This window comes from Filicampus tigris, chromosome 14 (assembly GCF_054856515.1).
Source record: "Filicampus tigris isolate MCC_2025a chromosome 14, RoL_Ftig_1.0, whole genome shotgun sequence".
NCBI classification, from domain to species: Eukaryota; Metazoa; Chordata; class Actinopteri; order Syngnathiformes; family Syngnathidae; genus Filicampus; species Filicampus tigris.
In genome coordinates, this window is record NC_141230.1 from 5,055,838 (window position 1) to 5,077,177 (window position 21,340).

At 40.4% G+C, this 21,340-nt stretch overlaps 2 protein-coding genes across 4 annotated transcripts in view; one reads left to right on the plus strand and one right to left on the minus strand.

Moving 5' to 3' along the window:
• Positions 1-14,792, plus strand: part of ppp2r3b (protein phosphatase 2, regulatory subunit B'', beta) — a 36,361-nt gene extending 21,569 nt beyond the window's left edge. For 2 of the 3 annotated variants that reach the window (XM_086051459.1, XM_086051462.1), the window contains 12 exons: positions 2,055-2,240; positions 2,467-2,570; positions 3,662-3,764; positions 8,650-8,724; positions 8,795-8,881; positions 8,962-9,118; positions 9,193-9,241; positions 10,322-10,411; positions 10,492-10,667; positions 12,270-12,388; positions 12,455-12,561; positions 14,259-14,792. In XM_086051459.1, coding sequence (XP_085907585.1) covers positions 2,055-2,240; positions 2,467-2,570; positions 3,662-3,764; positions 8,650-8,724; positions 8,795-8,881; positions 8,962-9,118; positions 9,193-9,241; positions 10,322-10,411; positions 10,492-10,667; positions 12,270-12,388; positions 12,455-12,561; positions 14,259-14,397 — 1,392 coding nt within the window. In that variant the 3' untranslated portion in view covers positions 14,398-14,792. Of the gene's footprint in view, positions 1-2,054; positions 2,241-2,466; positions 2,571-3,661; positions 3,765-8,649; positions 8,725-8,794; positions 8,882-8,961; positions 9,119-9,192; positions 9,242-10,321; positions 10,412-10,491; positions 10,668-12,269; positions 12,389-12,454; positions 12,562-12,856; positions 12,897-14,258 lie in introns of all 3 variants that reach the window. The other variant, XM_086051460.1, reaches the window with a different exon arrangement.
• A 16-nt stretch (positions 14,793-14,808) lies between these two features.
• The window catches only part of LOC147136094 (cohesin subunit SA-2), a 28,419-nt gene continuing 21,887 nt past the window's right edge, over positions 14,809-21,340 (minus strand). The window contains exons 26-32 of the mRNA XM_086051458.1: positions 20,284-20,429; positions 19,863-19,964; positions 19,631-19,788; positions 19,442-19,558; positions 17,951-18,129; positions 17,042-17,111; positions 14,809-16,929 (exon numbers count right to left, since the gene is read on the minus strand). Of these exons, the coding sequence (XP_085907584.1) occupies positions 16,809-16,929; positions 17,042-17,111; positions 17,951-18,129; positions 19,442-19,558; positions 19,631-19,788; positions 19,863-19,964; positions 20,284-20,429 (893 nt within the window). The 3' untranslated portion in view covers positions 14,809-16,808. The remainder of the gene's footprint in view (positions 16,930-17,041; positions 17,112-17,950; positions 18,130-19,441; positions 19,559-19,630; positions 19,789-19,862; positions 19,965-20,283; positions 20,430-21,340) is intronic.

Genomic DNA, 21,340 nt, shown 5'->3' on the forward strand with positions numbered 1-21,340 from the left:
ATAGACCTCCTTTCTCCAAAATTTCCAGGTATAAAAATGACAGGTGGTTACACTAGGGGGCTGTAATTACACTTTATGGCAGGGATCATCAATTCCAGTCCTCTGGGTCCGGTGTCCTGCCTGTTTTCCAGTTCTTCCTACTGCAACACACCTGATTAAACTGATCAGATAATCAGCAAAGGCCGAGGACCGGAATTGATGATTCCTGCTTTATGGCATCTGTAAATGTTGCTGATGTTGAAAGCGCAAGTCAGCCCCCAGAAATTCTTTGCAATAATATGTTCTATGCGCCCTCATGAGTCTAAACATGGTATTCTGATTAATATTGCGTTTGTGGAATATGAGTTACGCAGCAAAATCCACCTGTGTTTAGCCAACTCAGGAGGCGGCCATTTTGCCATTTTCTGCCACTTTCTGTCACTTCTGTTGACCGAAGGGCTCGGGTAAAGACCAATCACGACTCACCTGTTTTATGAAGCTGAGACATGATTGGTCATTCGCTGAGCTCTGAGCAATTGTGATGTCATCTTCAGTCCACAGAAAGAGGCGAAATGGCCGCCCCCTGAGATGGACAAAAACGGGTGGATTTTGCTACTTAACTCATATTCTACAAACACAATATCAATCAGAATGCCGTATTAAGACTAGTGGGGCTGTGTAGAACATATTCTTGTAAAGAATTTTTGGGGATAGACTTCCCTTTAAGGCAGAGTTTACCCCATTAAGGCCTAAAGCACCCGGCTCAACAGCTACCCAAAACCTAAGGTCGTGTTTGGAATTACCCTTGAAAACCTGTTTTCCCAGAAATTCAACACCTGCAAAATAATTAATGTCAGCCCCTGTAGCAGATAGAAACATAATTCCAAAAGAATTCGAGAGGTTAGACATGTGGCTTTCACACAACCCCGAGTTTATTCATCTCTACTGTTTCAATCGAAGATGTTAAAATAAAAGTGTCAGTGCAAGAAAAGCACTATTTTTGAGTAGTAATTACCATCCTCTATTCTGTTACAAAGCCCTCAATATTGTCATTGTCTACAAACATATATCTGAACCATATATCACGTTCAACTGGTTCTACTGGTTGAAAATCCACAAGTGCGTCGTCTGTCACTCCCGCGATCGATGGCGTCCGCCATTACTACTCGCAAGAATTCTGGAACACCCTCCGCAGGCTCACGACACCATCACGTGTATATTCTGATGCATTTCATTGGTTAAGAGGCCGAGAATTAGGATTAAAAAAAAAAAAGAAGAAAATTACGTATGCGCTCCCGGCTCTAGTGGTACAAACGCGGTTATGTGCTCCCTTAATGGGGTAATGGAATTGGTGCTGTAGCAGAAGTTGTGTTCTAAACATTTCAACATTGTCCCAAAAAAGACAAATATTGTGTTCAGAAATGATAACTATGAAGATTTAACGCAATGGAGATCTACAGCACCTGTCAGGGTTTGACTGAGGCCGTAAGACAATATGCTATAGATATTTTATATCGTCACTGTCCTTTGAAAAACACGTATGTCCAATTTTGTCATTTTAAAAAATGTTCATGTTAATGGGATAACTGTAGTGCGGAAACTCCATTAACATAAAAATTAAAAAAAAAAAAATGTTTTTCACAGGACAGCAGCGATATTCTGTATTAGTTATCGTTATGTATTTGTTGATGAAATTAAGTGTGTCCAGTGAAAACCTTTGTTCTAATTTTGATAGTGTTTTGTATTTATCAGAAATACAATAAAGACAAATAACAGAATTTAGTGGTATGTCTTTTATTGGACAATGACGATATTATTAATTCTATTATTATTATTCATTTCATATTATTCAAATGCTTTTGTACAAATAAAGGTTTCCGCCAGAGTATCCATTAAAATCTGCAGTTGAGTAACTAAACCGCTGGCTACGCTATAAAGAATGCTATTTTTAATGGATTGCTTAAGTCATTGCAACTCTTCTCGGTTAGAGGTTCCTAGGACTGTCGTTTGCGTGTGATAGCATCAGGTGGTTAACTGTGTGTGTGTGTGTGTATATGTGTGTGTTTTTGCATCAGGCGCAGGTGAGGACAGAGGAGCCCGTCAGCCGTGCGCTGAGCGAAAGCATTCCAAAGTTTTACTTCCCGCAAGGTCGGCCCCAAGCCAACGTTAACATCGACAGCCTCATTTCCAAAATTGAGGCGACGTTCTGCCAATTCCCCAATGAAAGGGCCACCATTGAGGACATGGGGCAGGTTGCCAAGGTGAGAAAGTGATTTGCAGCATGCCACCCAGTCAAATGATTTACATGTTTGCTCATTTCACACCCAAAAATATGAGCCCATCCTCCCTGTGGTTTGAGGGGAAACCCGAGTGTTTCCTCAGGGAAATTATCAAATGATGCAACTCTGCTTTTCACCAGCACCTTTATGCTACTATTTAAATGTCCTCGCTCAGTCATAACAACAACAACAACGTGTGTCTGCTCAGGCCTGCGAGTGTCCCCTCTACTGGAAGGTTCCATTGTTCTGCTTGGCCGGGGGCGACAGGACGGGCTTCGTGTCCGTGCACAAGTTCGTGGCTATGTGGCGCAAGTAAGACAATGGCCTCTTTTGTTGACCGTTTCGGCCGGGCCACTCGTGCACACGCCCGTACAACGCCGCCTGTTTGAACTGTTATTTCCTTGGCGTCAGTAAACAGAAATGATGAGTGGCAAAGGCCTTACAAACATTTGCACTGCGAACAAAAACAGGACAAGAAACAACACGACTTTTCGAAATGTTTATATGCACAGTTGCGTGCAAAAATCCCAGGCACCATTAGCTTAATGTTGTTTATTGCAATTCTGTAATGACTCGATATAATTAGAATGCACTCACAGCAACTGCTGAACTGTTAACTACATTTGGTTAAAACTGCAACGTGATAAAACCTGTTTTGCTTGTAGTTTATATGTGCCCCGTTGAATATGTGAAAGTAAATACACAAATGAACATTACATTATAAATTCATATTGTCGTCGAATCCCAATATCGCGGGTCCTTTTTTTTTTTTTCTTTTTTAGCAATTCTGAACTATTAACCAAGTGAAAAAAAATGACTAGCTCATAGTGACATATTAGTGTGTATATGTTGGTTATTTCTCCTTAGCTGTGGGAATTAGTGTTATTGCGTCCACTTCCATTGGCGCCACAAAAGCATGCAGACGGTGAACATACTGTAAATGTCTGCTTCTTTATCCACATCCTCAACAAAATGTGCTCATGTGCGACATTTCAATATGCAGTATGTGTTGTAATATTTACAGTGTAATATGAAATAGGTCATTAAAACAGCAAAGCTCGTAGTAACATGGAAGACTTTGGCAAAATATTGGATGTGTATGTGATGGCATGCCCTTGTATTAAGCATTCGGAAAGCTGGACAGGCCGACCTTTGACTTGAGCTCATAATCGAGCTGTTCCTACATAAAAGGCCTCAACAGATGCTCACCCCCCCCCCCCCCTTTTTTTAACTACCACCACTCTCAGTGCTGATAATTACCCAGAAGCCATCCAGAATCCTAATTTCAGAATGTATTAGAGCTGTTCTCCTCTCATAATAATAATAACACAACAAAAGAAGCAAAAAAGCGTGAGTAACCTCACCACCATCTGTTCTCTCTTTCTTTTTTCCTCCCCGCGTAGAACGCTGCAGACCTGTCACGACGAGGCCGCCAAATTCATCCACCTCCTGGCCAAGCCTGGCTGTAATTACCTGGAACAAGACGACTTTATTCCCTTCTTGCAGGTACTGGCAATGCCGCACGCACGATCGGGACTTTGGCTCGCCTTGTCGCTCACACAGGACTAATTCATATGCACTCGCCGGCCACTTCATTAGGAACACCTGCATGGTCTTAACTTTTGATTGACGGTGTCAGCAATGCCTTACTTAGACCAGAAGTGGAAAGAGCACTAAAATATTCTACACAAGTAATTTCATTGTACCCAAGTACAGGGGGTCCTTGCATCAAGGTCCAAGCGCAATTTCTCCAATTTTTTTTTTTTGCTAGCTAAAGTAACAAATGACCAATGGCAGTATGGCACTTTGAAAAAAATAATAACTACCGGTAAGGCTGGGGGTGACTCAAATATGACTTTTACCACTATTATTTACTTGGATGTTGTCTGCCAGACTAGGCCTCTACTTGAAAACTCTGCCTGTGGGTAGGAGGTAGGGTTTTGTTGAGTGCAGAGGTTAGGGAATTTCTCTCCTGTTTCCACAATATTTCAAACCCTTGCCACACATTGTCGTATCGTTTTCGGCCTGAAAATGAAGCCGCGCGACGCTCCTTTTCCTCCCTGCCATCCTTCAGGTCCGTCTTTCTGTGCTGCTTGCATGTGTATGCTGCTCACTGGGTCACAACATCACAACAGAAAGAGTGAGGGGGAAGCAAAGTGGGGCTTTCTTGAGATTGAAATCATGATAAGAAAAAAAAAAGAGAATTCATTTCAAAACTCATAATTCAATTACCAAAACTCAACTACTCAAAACTCATTACCCCAACATGCCTATATTCATCCCTACATGTCGAACACATTATTCCTGAACACTCTATTCTTGTCAAGTACAAAATGACCTTGTAAATATGGGAAATTTAACCCGCTTGCATTTTCTCTGCACCACACTTTTGCTCCGTTGCATCTTTGCATACATTCAAACCGCTAATGAGCCTTATTTTGTTATCCTATTAATTGTATTTTATTTTGTTGTTAATTTTTTATTTTCCTAAGTCTTGGAACTGCTACTGGGTTAACTCATTAAGGCCTAAAGGGCCTGGCTCAACAGCCCCCCCTTGAAAACTTTGAAAAGTTTTCCCAAAAATTCAACACCTACAAAATAATGAATATTTCAGCCCCAGTAGCAGACAGAACCATAATTTCCAAAGATTTTAAGAGCTTAGACACGGCTTTCACACAGACCGGAGTTTATTAATCTTTCCAGTTTCAATCAAAGAAATTAAAATAAACTATCAGTGCAAGAGAAGCACTATTTTTAATTTTAAGAAATTGATTGGTAACTACAATGCTCTATTCTGTTACAAAGACGTCAACATTGTCATTGTCTACAAACGTATATCTAAACCATATATCATGTTCGACTGGTTCTACTGGTTCAAAGTCCACAATCGCATTGTCTATATCAATGCTGTTACTCATTTAAGAGTAATGTCAATAATAATCAATCAAAATAATCCGGGCGATTTATACTCCAGTGCGGTTTATATATGTTTTTTTCTTCTGTATTATGCATTTTATGGCTGGTTCGACTTGTACTCCGGAGCGACGTATAGTCCGGAAAATACGGTATTTTAGCGCACAGGTCATTTTAGGCATAAGTCTCAATACAATTTGCAGAACTGGGCATTTTACAAAAAATTCCTGGTCACCTTCCGCGACTGTCTATCCGCCTCTTTGTCCGGCCGGTCCGCATGTCGCTTGCAGCGTCTTTGAAGTGCTGAGTCAGTTTGAGTGTATGTCAATGTAAACTACAGGTACAGTAGAAGTGAGTGTGCACCCTCGGTTGCATGACTGACACTGTAGTGGGAATGGTGTGGTGTCGTCTTTGTAGATTCAACTGGGCTGGAAATGAAGGAGCGAGTGTAGAAATGTACGGTGTGTGCGCTGTGGCCGAGAGGGTGAGAGCAGTGCGCAATTGCTCACGTGCGCAGCTTAGAGGAAACATTGCTGTTGACCAGTGTTGGTTTCAATCTTTTCTAGATCAATAATTCTGTTGAAACACATTTCAAAAGCAATATCTGACTTTCATTGGTTCATTTTCTTTAAGTTTGTATTTATGTTAACATTTGTCAAATTCAAGTTACTTCCGTCACCGGTGTGGGTTTTTATTTCATGAGTGTAACAATGTAATATCTCTCTGACAGTGTTCAGTGGTGCAAGTGTACCTAACGTAGTGGACATGGCGACATTAGAGCGTTAACCGATAGCACAGAATATGGATGTCGTTTCGTAGAATATTCTATCAGGGTGCGTAGGCGGTCCTTACACTTGCGATTGATTCCGGTGGCCCGCCCGCTTTAATTTGTGCGCTTGCGCTCGGGGGGGGAATGGCTTTTGACTGTTGTGATGAATGAGGGGGCGATTGCAGTGGAGTAGATGCGACTGTCCCCGCCTATTCGACAACCCCCGCCCCCACCCCGTTTGTGATTTATGTGTTTCGCTATGATTTAATTTCTCACAGTGGGAGTCAAATAGGCACCGAAATAAGGCCTTTTAATTCCCGCGCAGCCTCTGCATTTATGTCAACACACTGGAATGAGGGTCTAAAAAAATGGCTTATGATACATAAAAAAGCAGCACTTATATGGCACAAGGAGGAAGGTGATAGGAGCACTTGCATTTTTCCTTTTCCATCACCACTGTCCAATCGCAAGGTTGAGTGCACTTCACGTTAGGGCTGCCATGATTAGTCGACTAATCACGACGACGTCGACGGTCAAAATCGGCGACAATTAATTTTAATCGGCGACGCGTCGTTTATTTATAGATTTATTTATTTGGCACATTACTTTTCTTTCGAGACTGCCGCGTCTCGCTATTCTCCCGCTGGCTGTTTTCCTATCTGCAACGCACATGCGCAGTGGTGATAATCTGGGTGATGTAAACAGAAGCATTGTGGGTAAAGCAGTGTAAGGCTAACACTGTAAGGGCTAGTTCGTGTTGGCAACAAAGTCCAAAGGTTACGGCGCATTTCACCGAATATACTCAATAAAATGCAAACCTGCCTTTAATGGCAGCACCTTTTATGGATTAAGCAGCCATTATTCAGTAAATTCGCGTTGATTAACAACCAAAAGTCTGTGTGCTTATGCCTGTGGTGGACATCGAAGCAGGAAGCGCACGCTTGCTCCCTCTCTCACTCGCGGAGTGATGCGTTCATGAACTGGGAAATATCAGCACTCAACACAAAAACGACATATGTTCCACTCATCAGCAAGACATAACAATAAAATCCATATTAAGTTTGTTGTAATATACTATGTTATAGTGCAAAAAAATAAAAGGTCTTCCTTTTTTTGTTACAGGTGCATACCACATTTTGATTGTGTAGATCAATTTACTACTTTTAAAGTATGCATACTAGTGAAAAGCATAAAAAAAAACTTTTTGATAAAGTTTAAATTCACGCAAAATTAAAAACCAATACAAGTGATTATTTTAGTTTTCTTTAGCATACAGCATTTGCCCAATTTACTACTCTGATTTCACTACCTTCCGTTAAAAAAAAAAAAAAAAAGAGTCTTGGTGCCCAAGACGAGTGAAATATGTATACAAGTACTTCTTTTTGTATTCATAGATAATTTCACTGTATTAGTGCAACTCTGCATAGTGTATAATTTTGGTTCAATTTTAAAATGCACTAAAGAATTACAGCTAAAAATTTTAAGGCCAGTGTATCGCCATCAATTTAGGTCGCTCCTTTATTTATAAACATGTCAGGAATCATGGCTTAAGTTGCAAAGTTTAATACAAGTTGAATATACTATCATCTTGTCTTCATGATTATTTTGTACATAAAGAATTTTAAGCTGTAAGCGAATGATGCTTATTATAAGAGCAGCAGCTTGCTGCTGCGATTTGACACGATTTATATATTATCCGATTAGTCGACTAATCGCGACTACTGTTAGTGATTAGTCGACCAGCAAAATAATCGTTTGTGGCAGCCCTAGTTCACGTGAATATATATGAGGGAAAATAACATTTTGGAGAGAGGTTCAGGTGCTGCTTTTACATGAAAGTGTACATTGGCATGACATAAACAAAAGAATTGAATTGCTGTAATGTGCATTTTAAGCAGCGCTGCTTTTTAAAGAAACATACCTTAACACAAAAAGACAAACAAACAAAAAAATTGAAGCAAAGCTCCTGAATAGTTTAAAATGAAAATTACCCCATTTAAATAGTTAAATCATTTGCCTTTATTTTATTGTAAGCCTAACCTACAAGACCAAAATATGTATGTTTTAATAAATCTGATATTGTTTCGAGCAACACAGATTAATTTATAGCTTGTTTGTGAAAACATAAATGGGAAGAGGAAAAAAACAATTTCGTATTACTTTGTAAATCGCAATATTAACTCAGTCACTGCCATTGACAAATTTGTCTTTTCACAGTCCAGCCATTCAATCCCAGGCACTTATTTATATTTTTTTCAATTTGTTTTCTAACTTTAGGGTAAAAGAGGGTCTAAAAATGTGTGGGAATGAGTTAAGGGGGGAATGGGGTGTTTTTCAAATTTGTTCTGCCCTACATAAAATCACAACTTTTCTCCGTTTAATATTGGGAATTTATTGTCATAAAATGCTGACCTTGTTGACTCTTTGCGAAAATAATTGCAATTTTCTCCCGACTACTTAATTTCCATAACATTTTTCCAAGACTAGCCCTTTTCACCTAATATTCCCAGTCAGTTTTAAGTTAAATTTGGAAACTTTGTTTTCCATTCATTTCCTGTATTAATGTGTAATGCCTCGGCTTCAACCCATCCAGCATCATCAAGCGCTTCTTTTTAATTGAAATGAGCTTCATTAGTAGCTACCGCTGAGCTTTGATGTTGCCGCACTGCGAGGTGACCAAAAAGTGAGCCGACTGTTGTCGTCCTTCAGGATGTGGTCAACACTCACGCGGGCCTGGCTTTCCTGAAGGAGGCGGCGGACTTTCACTCCCGATACATCACCACGGTGCAGTGCAGTAAAAACATCACGTGCACGTTTTCCTTGATGCGGTCGTTGAGCGTTTCCGTGCTTACAGGTGATCCAGAGGATATTTTACACCGTGAACCGCTCGTGGAATGGAAAAATAAGTTGTTGCGAACTCCGGAAAAGTAACTTCCTTCAGGTAGGTCGACACAGGAGGCTTTACGAATGCTCCAATGGAATACTTTCTAATATTTTTTTTTTTTTTTTATGCTGGGTCAGAACGTGGCGCTGCTAGAGCAAGAAGACGACGTGAACCAGCTGACCGAGTTCTTCTCCTACGAGCACTTCTATGTCATCTACTGCAAGTTCTGGGAGCTGGACACCGATCACGACCTGTACATCGACCCCAAGGACTTGGCGCAGCACAACGACCAAGGTGCTCACGCCACGCACAAGATGGACGCTCGGCAGCCGCGTAGCAATACTTGACTTGTTGTTGTTTTTTCCCAGCCATCTCCCAAAAGATGATTGAGAGAATATTCTCAGGAACGATCACAAGGTAAGCACTTGCATGAAATATACTCGATGGATTTATGTTGTCTTTTTCGACAATGATGTTTTTTTGCTGCGATAATAATTCCACGTTATTCTTGTAATATTACAACTTTTAGTCATGCATAATTGACAAAAAAAAAAAAAACGCTCTTTTGGCTACATAAGCACTTTTGTAGCATAACATTTCAACTTTTCTTTTCTGAAATATTTCAACTTTAGTCAGGATTACAAAACGTTACATTTTTTCTCCTCTTAAGATATTAATCATATCACCTCTATATTCTTGCAAAAATGTTTTTTTAAATCATGACTTTATTCATGTGAAATAACCTTATTTGTGGAATATTAGGCCTTTATTCTTGTTGTATCTGACAGTGATTTTTTTCTTATTGAGGTAGAGTCCTTTTGACATTATAACTTTCTTTTTATGTATTAAATACTAAAAATACTATTTAATAAATAAGAAATAGTTATAACTTTATTTTTTATTTATTAAATAGTAAAAATACTATTTACTATAAGTTATAACTTTATTTTTTATTTATTAAATAGTAAAAATACCTTTTTCTTATTTATTAAATAGTAAAAATACTATTTAATAAATAAAAAATAAAGTTCTAATGTCAAAATGACTCTAGCCCAATAAGAAAAAAATATATAAAATAAGTATTAATTTTTTTTAATTTTAAATAAATTATATTTATTTTTTTATTATTAATTTTCATTTATATTATTACCAAGTTATTTTTGTCAAATTATGACGGCATTAAAAAAAATTGAGACTTCATTCTTGTGAATCAAAATGTATTTTAATTTAAATTGTTACACTTAACCACTTTATTCTCATAAAATTACAACTGTGTTTTAGAAATATGATTTAAGCGGTTTGGAGGACGGATGATGGATGATTTTTTTTTTTCTCAGACTAAAAATTGCCCCCTCATATTTTTCTTGTACTATAAATTCATTCTTGCATTATGGCTTTGTAATTTTTTATTTTTTTTATTTTTAACTTTACAAACAATTTTGTTGTTTGTAAAATGAAAAAATCTGACTTGATTTCTCCTTCTCTTGTGGCGTCGAGGGACCGGCGCGTGTTCAAGGAAGGCCGCTTGAGTTATGCGGACTTCGTGTGGTTCCTCATCTCCGAGGAGGACAAGAAGACGGACACCAGGTATGTGCTCCCTGCGCATCTGTTGTTGGACCTCAAAATGAGAGCGAGCGCCTTTGACCTGCGTACGCGTGCGCTCCCAGTATAGAGTACTGGTTCCGCTGCATGGACCTGGACGGCGACGGCGTGCTGAGCATGTACGAGATGGAGTACTTCTACGAGGAGCAGTGTCAGAAGTTGGAGAGCATGGCCATCGAGCCGCTGCCCTTTGAAGACTGCCTCTGCCAGATGCTCGACCTAGTCAAGCCTCGGATCGAAGGTCGGTCGTCTCTTACTTGGCCCGCGGGAAGTTTGCGTTTTCTCCGGCTTTCGTTGATGTAGTTAGCACGGGGCGTTACCGCAGGAATTTGACGCTAGCACGTTAGTAGGACACCTAACCAAGCACTAGGGACGCTCTGATCGATCGGGCACCGATCGTGAACGGCCGTTTTCCGTGAAAAATTACGTGATCGGAACATTCGATCAAAGCCTTTTATTAACGATCAAAACATCCGATCACCCGCAGCTCATGCTTGGCTGGCGGTAGATGAAATGGCAAAAAAGTTGATTTGTTTAATACGCGACGGCGTCCCTCCGTCCAAAAGCATCACTCGCGCCGCCCTGCACGCAACCTCGCCCGCCTGAGCCAGCTACATTGACTCCAATTCAAAAGCGCCGCCAGAAAGGCTCCCTAACGCAGCCGCGCCTCCGCTACGAGCAGAGGGGAGGGACGCAACACAAGGCTGCTAAGCATCAGCTGCGGGTGATCGGATGTTTTGATCGGCAATGAAAGGCTTTGATCGAATATTCCGACCACCGTAGTTGGTGTGAACATAGCATTGTCTGCTGGGTGTGTGGAGTTTGCGTCTTGTAATACTGTATACGCCATGTACCTTTTCATGGCCAAAAGTTTCAACACAACCAACTTAAACCGACATCTGAAGAACAAGCAATTGGGAGACTATGGTGAGTTTACGAGGCTCACTGAATTGAATAAAGTCAAGGCGGACAGCGCAGTATAAGTGGCATTATTGCCACAGGCAGATTAAAAGATTAACAGTGACTTTTTTCTCGTTGACAAATGCACAAGATAGTTTGTCTATGCACAAGACAATAAACAAGCTCCTGAGTCGTTTCAATTTAGGAACTCATTGAATAGTTTATTCAAGTGAAGCCTGCATGTGACTATTTTTTTCTACTTTGATTATATTCTGAACCATGCAATGTTTAGGTGGCATGTTATTTATTTGACTTTTTGCATAATGAAGTCTTTTGAGACTGCTGATTATTTTGATCTGTTAAAAACTGTTATTAAAAGCTGGTGAATGTAAGTTTTTCTGCTATCTTTGCACTATTAATCGTATTGTGCCAGCAACGGTTTTGTATTTCTTCATGCTTTTGAAAATATATATAGATTTATCAAAATTACGGTAATAATATGGCTGGGTTTTTTTTCCAGATAATATTGCATAATAGCAGTCACCATAAATGGAAAAATATACAGACATGTGATCGGAATCGGTATCGGCCGATCTCACTCATGCATGATCGGTATCGGTGTCATAAAACCTGATCGTAACATCCCTACTAAGCACTATTTCAGACCAAAGATATTTCTACATTCATTCTTTTCAACACAATACCACCCATGTTAAAAAAATAGATTACCACATTTTTCCTCAAAAAATTTTATTTTTCTTTCTCTGAATGATTTTATTGTCATCAAGTTACATCTTTATCTTGTAAATTACACTGGTCAACACGTTTTTGGGTGGTTCTCAGAAAGTGAAGTAAAAAAGAAAAAAAATCTTATTTTGGATAATTGGACATTTTTACTCCAATTACACTCTGAATTTGACGCTGACGTGAATGATGACGGCAGGTAAGATCACGCTGAGGGACCTGAAGAGGTGCAAGCTGTCGCACATCTTCTTTGACACCTTCTTCAACATCGAGAAGTACCTGGACCACGAGCAGCGGGACCCCTTCTCCGTTATCAGGGTGAGCGTGCGTGCGGCACGCACGGCGCACCGCGCTCCAGCCTCGTTAACCATCCGTGTCTGACAGGAAGTGGAGACGGAGGGACAGGAAGTGTCCGACTGGGAGCGATACGCTGCGGAAGAGTACGACATCCTGGTGGCTGAAGAGGCTGCCGGGAATCACTGCGATGACGTGTAAGATCACGCTTTGACTTGGTAGCTTATGCTAGCTGGTCACAACATTAGGTACACTTGCACAAGCTCAGGACCTGGATACAAAATTCAAAATGTTTGTAAAAAAGATGTTTTCAACCATAGTCGTAAACCTGCTCTAATATGCACTACAGATCATTTTGGATAAAGCTCTTGCATTTGATCTTATACAGATTTATCTTAAGCTGAAAACATTTGAGTGGTCCTCAGTTTATTACAAGAAGTAGCGTCACACTCTGAGTCAGCTGATAGTTGATGAGTTTGTGTGGAACTTTAGGACCACCACTAACCTCTGAAGGCGGATCACCTCCCGGCAGGTAAGACGCTCACGGTACCAGAAAGAACCAAACGTTCTCCTCCTTACTTTTCTCTGGACCGGTCTGGTCCTAAAACCACCCCAACAACATGGGATCAAAACCTGGATTTTGTTTTTAAATACCCTCCTGCACATCGCACACCTTTGTGTTTCTCTCCTTTGTCTTGTCCAGTCGCACGCTTGTCTTTTTAATACTGGTAGTCAGTATTCTGCATGACACAAGTGTGTGCGTCTTAAAAGGATGATTCCAATTTCCACTTTATATCGTGAGCGAAAAAAGTCAACAAGAAAAATGTTGATATAATGAAATTAAGTCAAATTATAAGGAAAACAAGTTTGAATATTCCAAGGGAAAAGTTCTAATGTGAGAATAGAAGTTTAATTTTACAAAACAAGAAGAGTTGTAATATGTTGACATATTGTGTATATATATATATTATATATATAATATATATATATATATATTATATATATATATTATATATATATATATTATATATGTATTATATATGTATTATATATATATTATATATATATATTATATATATATAATATATATATATTATATATATATGTGTATATATATATATGTGTGTATATATATATATATGTGTATTATATATATATATGTGTATATATGTATATATATATATATGTATATATATATATATATGTATATATATATTATATATATAATATATATGTGTATATATGTATATATATATATGTATGTATTTATATATATATTATATATATAATATATATATATGTATATGTAATTTTAATGGCAAAAAAACCCCTAATTTTACATACTGTAATGTAATAAATATTTTATGAATGGTCATTACATTCCGAATATAAATAAAATCCCAGTTACCGTATATGGAAACAATCGAGGGAACAAAGTTGTAGTTTAACAAAACTAAAATAGAAATATCACAGAAATAGTCATAACTATGAGGAAGAAATGTCCTAATGTGAGTTATGTTCAACTATGTTTGGACTAATTTCAAGAGAATTTGCTTTACAAACTTTGATTCAAATGTAATATGGAGAATGGAGTCTGCTTCACTATCAGTCCATGCACGTTTTTGTCCTCTTGCTCGGTTCGCTTTTGTTATTATTTTGTCATAATGACTTTTGTGAAGCTTCAAGAATAACAACAACTGATTGGCTCTCCAAATAAGTGTTCCACTTAGGCGGAACAGCTCCACCTATTGCTTTGGCATGCACATGACAGCCTGTTAATGTGGACTTGAGTCTTATTTCGAAAAATACATGTGGACAAAGACTGCCCTCCTGTGACAGCAGAAGCACATTGCATGAATGTTTTTCCCTAAGGACATTTATGTATTTGTTTTAGGTACGAAGCCCCGCTGAGTCCCTTGGAAGCGCACATCTCGGCCGACCTGGGTCTGACGAAAAGACACTTCTTCCAGATTCCCTCGCCGCACTGCAACCTGGACCTGGGTGACTACGAGTACGAGGATGATTTTGAATGAGCGAGCGCCGCGCCCCTCAATAAATTGAGTCCCGATGGTCTCACAAACAACTTCCTGACAGCCAACTGCAGCTTCTTCTTGGCACTTTGGACTTTTTACACTTTAGACCCGATGAAGTTGCAATGTCATCACAGACTTGACTCTCACCTCTGTCCCCGTCCATTGGCTCACTTTACATTCCAGTGATCAAACCGGAAGCTTCTGTACAACAAAATGCCAAATCATCACATTGGACACTGTGTGTGTGTAAGTGTGCGTGAGATGGGTGTTTTAATTTATTAGATGAATTTATAAATATATATATAAATGTGTAAATATTGTTTGCTGTGAATGTAAATGATTTGGGCAAGTTTGAAGGACAGCGTTTTCTATCTAATAAAGTTAATAAAGCCTCAGTCATTGACTACAAACACTTTTTTAAAATTTATTTATTTACTTAAATAAGATACCATTAATTACATAAGCACCCAACAAGAAGCAATACTGTAGTGTGCAGGAAGGATACTACAGTGGACAAAACAAAAATTCTTGAATAAGTGGGGATATATCTGCAATTAGCATCCATCCCAGCTGTCTTTGGGCAGTAGGCGGGGGACGGACACCCTGAACTGGTTGGCAGCCAATCGCCGGGCACGCAGAGACAAACAAACATCCGCACTCACAATCACACCTTGGGGCAATTCAGAGTGTCCAATCAACCAACCATGCATGCCTTTGGAATGTGGGAGAAAACCGGAGTACCCGAAGAAAACCCACGCAGGCACGGGGAGAACATGCAAACTCCACACAGGAAGGCCAGGGCCGGATTCAAACTCATGACCTCTGCACTGTGAGGCGGAAGTGCTAACCCTCTGTGCCGCCCTCTGCAAATTAGCATCCCCAAAAATAGGAGTTGACTCTCAAAAATTACATTTTAAAAATATGGGTTTTTTTTTTACCAATCTGCAGGTGGGTGTCCAACTGTGTATGCAGGGGTCCATTGTGTAGCAACTCACACTTGCTACAATGTGTGACGCACAGGTACACACACACGATTGTTAAAAAAAAACTGGCTAATTCGTGCATGCAGAACTAAGATTCAGGGGTACAAACCGGTGGTTGCCATCATTAACATGTTCGTTTTTCTGGTAAGAATGTAATTGATAATGGCACTAAACTGGAATTTGAATTGGTCTTGCTCAAATGAAGGTGGACAATAGGACCACAGAGGGTGGGGAAACAAAGAATAGATGTGGAGTTTTTATGAGGAAAAGCCTATATACAAGAATAAAGTTGCAGGTTTTAGTCAGATTTGATTTTCTCAAGAGAAAAAAAAAAAGTTTCAAGAATAGCCCTAATTTTTCAAGCAAAATTGTATCAGAAACAAGTAAAGAAAATAGAAAAACATACTGGTAAATGTGTCGTCAAATTTTTATGTACAAGTTTTTAATATAAACGTTTTCATGAAAAAATATTTTCTTAAATTTGTCAAAATTCACAAAAGTTACTTTACAATAAATATTAAATATTTTTTCCCCATAAAACTGTCACATTATTCTCTATTACTTTTCTATGTTATTATTGTATTTGTCCAGTGTGGCACTAATACGCCTTTACACACTTACATGTCCTTGAAGTTTGACAAATAACTGGTGGTCCCATTTTTGTTGAGTGTTAAGTCTCATACTTCCCCTGGTTAATTTTAATGCTCGGCGCCATGCTGGGAACGAATGTAACGTCAAGTTGTTGACTGGGTCGTCCCTTGCACTTCCCTGTTGCTATTGAGAGATACGCCAGATCACTTTCCTATGGATGTAAATCTGTCTTTTCATTTTTTTTTTTTTGTCCACGCTAGGTGACCCAAATAAGCCATCGTAGAAAAAGGGTAAAGTTGTAAAAAATAAATAAATAAATAAATACATTTTAAAAAGTTCACTGCCATGTAGGCCTCAAGCGAGGACTCAGGAAATTTGCAATGACTCCGATTCGTCAGAATCTGACCAAGAAAATGACGCGTTGATTTGGGGAGATGACCGGGCCAAGATGGCTTTCAACACTGTTGTCACAGCTCCGCCTCTTGCAGGCAAGAATGGCCGCACACATTTGCTGTCTCGATAAATAGGTCCCGCGAGCCATTATAAGCTTGCTTTAATACAACCGGTGGAACCAAAAACGCGTTTCGATGCAGTTTTTCTTGATAAACTGTTTTTTTTTTTCTTATGACCAACATAGGTACACTTTAAATCCAAATTGCAGTAAATAGAAATAAAGTAATCATTGTAGAAGCAAAAATGGACATACAGTTCGTATCCAAGAGTTTTCAGCTATATATAGATACGGGAAAGCGCTTTCTGTTCAATATGATGTACAGTACATCAGACAAAAGGACAACGTGTTTCGTTGAGCGTTCAAATGAAAGCACCAAAACCTTGTCAGAGTTCAACTTCTACAGCATCTTCATCGTCATTATCATCATCACATGCCTCAGTGTTGACTGGTCCTTCAGTTGAGGGTCTTTTCACAAGAGATTCCAGCACGTGGGTGGTCTTGTTGCTGAGTATCGCATGAGATGACAGGTGAGAGTCAAATGGTGAAAAGGTGTGGGAAAGAAGAAAAAAAACAAAAAAGTAAAAAATAAAAATAACAGAAAATTTCAGAACCGCACCTGGAACTTGATCTGTGAACCTTTCCAACTTGGGGCTCAGTGGAACTTAGTGGTCCTAAAGACTTGGAACCTTGCAGTGTGTGTGTGTGTGTGTGGGGGGGGGGGGGGGGGGAGACATCAATGTCAGGAAGTACCGGTAGGCTTCATTTGACCTCAGCTATGACAGCCATGTGAGCTCAGATATTGCTCAAATCTGTAGAGTTCTTTCCTTACAAATCATCTTTTATTTCTCCATACACATAAAAATGCAAACATCTATCAGTCCATTTACATACACACAATGTACGTTAGGGATAGACCGATTATCGACACCGATATTCGGCATTTTGATGAATATCGGTATCGGCCTTTTTTTTTTTTTTTTTTTTTTCAAGGAACTATGTGTTTAAATTGTCAGTTAACTTTATTAGAGATTCTACTGCAACAATCTGCACCTTTTGGTTTTCTTTGAAATCAAAACAAAGATAAGTGAAATTTTAACATTTCTGTCATTTTGAAATTTTGGAGAGCTTTATTTACTGTCGAAAAGCATTGGGAGCTATTGTTTAAGTTTTCGTGTAACTTTTGAAGACATGCTGATGACCCTGGGAGCTCCCTGAACTTCGTTAGAATTTTACAACCAATATACATATTGTCAAAATTGTATAAAAGTAAAAAAACAGCAAAATTATGCAAATCTGAAAAATGTTTTCAACAAACATGCGTAAAAGCATTTCAACAAAGTTAAGAGTTTTAATTTGTTTTATTTATTGATGCCAATATTTTCCTTTTTAGTGAAAATGAATATCGGTTATCGGCCTCCTTGACTACTAATTATCGGTATCATATTGGCCCTGAAAAAAACATATCGGTCTATCTCTAATCTACATACGTGTCCATCCACATACATACGAGTACATACGTACACACCTTCCAGTTTGCTCTTGGACACGTTTGAGCGTCCAGGCTGCTTCCTGTCCGAGCTGCCGTGGGATGCGACGTCGTCTCCTTCGGCCAATAGGGAGCCGCGGTAGTAGACGAGCGGCTGCCAGCGCTCCTCCCTGAGGTCCGATACGTGATTTGAGGTGTGCTTCTGCAAGTAGGCTAAGCTGCACGCGCATGCGAACACATACACGCACACACACACATAAAACAACATATTGTGGACCACATTTCACCAGCGACAACCACTTGTGGCCTCACAGAACACTGAAGCCATGTTTATCATGGGAAACATGGTCCGGACGCACCTACTGGAGCCGGGGTCACCAAGTCCGGTCCTCAAGGGCACCTATCCTGCATGTTTTCCCCATCCGTCCTCGCTACAACACACCTGATTGAAATGATCAGCTCATCAGCAAGCCTGATAGCGATACAGATCATTTGAAACAGGTGTGTTGCAGCAGGGAGGGATGGAAAACATGCAGGATAGGTGCCCTTGAGGACCCCTGTACTAGAGGTTCAAATCTGCAATCTAGGGACCATATTAAAAAAAAAAAAAAAAGAAAACAAAAACTTGGTTTTATAGTTTTACCCATTCGACATGTTTTGAATACATTCAAACCTACTAAAATCCAAATGGCTTATCCTCGCAAGGGTCGCGGGCATGCTGGAGCCTATCTTTGGGCAGTAGGAGGGGTACACCCTAAATTGGTTGCCAGCCAATCACAGGGCACACCTACTAAAATACACATTGTAAACATATTTGAACACCAAAAATACAGCCGCATAGAATATACTGTACATATTGTAGCGTCTGTGCTAGACGGGCTTGCTAAAATGTGTTTTAGCGACTGCGGCTCCTCCCTTGCCATGTGCATTACGGCACGGACAGTGTTCGCCCATTATTTGAGGGGATCGGGAACAACCCCTGCCATGAATAGCAGATATCAGAGAGTAATTGATGCCCCCACCCCAAAAAGGTATAGAATTGGCTATAGATGCCACAAGATGGCAGCAAAGCACAACTCCTGTCTTAATGAACGTAGTTCCTGGGCAGAGGACGGTGGCAAAGTGAACATTTTGTCTTAACAAAACTCCTCAACTAACTTCAACATAGTTCCTTGGCACATGATGGTAACTGATCTTTTACTTCGATAACGCTTTTCCACCAATAAAGGCACTCTTGCGCTTCACACTGATGCCACATTGACCTAGTGATGATGCAGCATCATGAGCAACTGGGGGGTTCAGTATCTTTCACGAGGGCCGGGGGATCGAACCCGCAACCTCGCAGTTGGGAGATGACCACTCCACCTCTGAGCCATGCCGCCCCAATGGCGGTATGATGGTGGCAAAGCACTACTTTTGTCTTAACAAAACTCCTCAGCTTGCTTCGGCATAGCTCCTTGGCACAAGATGGTGGCCAAAAGTTTGCCTCTTATGTACAGCACTTTGACAATATGGCGTGGGAACACTCACACTGTCCTCTTGTCCGGTTTGAGTAGCTTGCCGGAGAACTCGGCCAGGATGCTCAAGTAAGACAGGAACTTCGGTGTGGAACTTTCAAAGTCCCGAAAGGCAAATTCGATGCCGCTCCTGCGAAAAGTGGCGCACGCGTCAGTCCCAGAGACTAACGGCGCAGACGCGCAAACTCGGTCGGCCGCTGACCTGTGGATGAGGACGAGGCACTCGCGAAACTTGACGAGGTCGCCGAAGGTGAGGGCAAAGCGTCTGGCCAGCTCCTTGATGCTGCCGAAGGTCTGCGCCCCCGGCTGGACGTGAGGCGATCCTCCAGCCTCCTGCTCGCGCTTCAGACGCACAAACGGCTAGCCCGGACACGACGGAAAACGACAAATGCATCTTCAGTCGCTCACAGTTGCGTATCTGAATGTGCGCTTACCTGCTGTAAAGAGAGCACCAGCGTACGAGTGCTCTCGAGCTTATCGATGAGTCTGCTCCTGTGTAGGGTCTCCTTGATGATGTCACCTAAGTCGCTCTGATACTGAAGGACAACAAAGTCACGACACTCCAACATGGCAAGCAGAAGGAGAGCGGGATAGCAAGTTCAACAGTGAAAATGAGAAAACTGCAGCCGGTGGAGTGCTGCGAAAATTGCTAACTGCTCAAGCATGCGCTAATTTGAGCCGCGACTTCAGCTATCTCAGCCGTCTCGCTTACAGTGTGGATGTTGTTCAACATCGATAGCCGTGTTCATGTGTGTTCTTAGCACTCTGTCCGACGCAAGAGGGCTACTATGACTTCTCCAAATGAAGAGTGGAACCTTTTGGATCTGTCTTATTATTCTTTTAATGACAACATACCTTCACGTAGAAGGTAAAGATGTCCGCCGCCATGCTCATCTCCAACACGCCGTGTAGGATGAGTTTGCAGTAAGCGGCCAGCATGCTTCTTCTTCTGTGAAGCTGCTCCAGCTTGCCTTCCTCGTCCTCCGTCCTGTGCCAGCAGGCTGATTGGGACCATGTCGAGGAGCAGAGTTAAGAAGTTACCCATGGCTACAGTACTCACGCACTATACTTCAGTAGAAGGAAAAAAGACTGGTAAAAGTAGAAGTACTGATTCATTAAGTAAAAGTAAAAAGGTGCTGATTCTGAAATGTACTTAAAGTGGAAGTCAACCCAAAAACATTATTTGCAATAATATGTTGTGCCATCACTAGTCTAAACATGGCATTCTGATTCATGTTGCGTTTGTGGAATATGAGTTAAGCAGCAAAATCCGCCCGTTTTTGGCTAGCTCAGGCGGCGGCCATTTTGTCATTTGCAGTCAAACAAAAACGACATCACAGTTGCTCGGGGCTCAGGTAACCAATCACAGCTCGCCTGTTTTCTAAAGCTGAGCCGTGATTGGTCGTTACCTGACCCCCGGGTAGTTGTGATGTCATTTTCAGTCGACAGAAGTGACAAAATGGCCGCCCCCTGAGCTAGCCAAAAACAGGTGGATTGCTCATATTCCACAAACGCGATATTAATCAGAATGCCTTGTTTCAACTAGTGGGCCTGCATAGAACATATTCTGGGAGAAAAAATTTTTGCGTTGACTTCCCCTTCAAGGTTAAAAGTAAAAAAGATTTTTTTGGGGCTATCAATTATATTCAATAGCTAGTTGACAACTTGACACAACAACAATAATCACGTTACATCACTTTTTTCATGTTTCTTTTTAAATGATGTATGAACAAATGACTTTCCATGTCGCATGTCGTTGCCTGAGGCAGAGTGACGTAGCCTAAACCCACTGAAATGTTGTGCGGTGTGCGGGGGCCGTCACATGATATGCTGTTGCTTATCACATGACCTTTCACAACTAAAATATAAGTTTACAGCAATGCAGCGAGATGCAACCGGCTGCCTTTGCTGT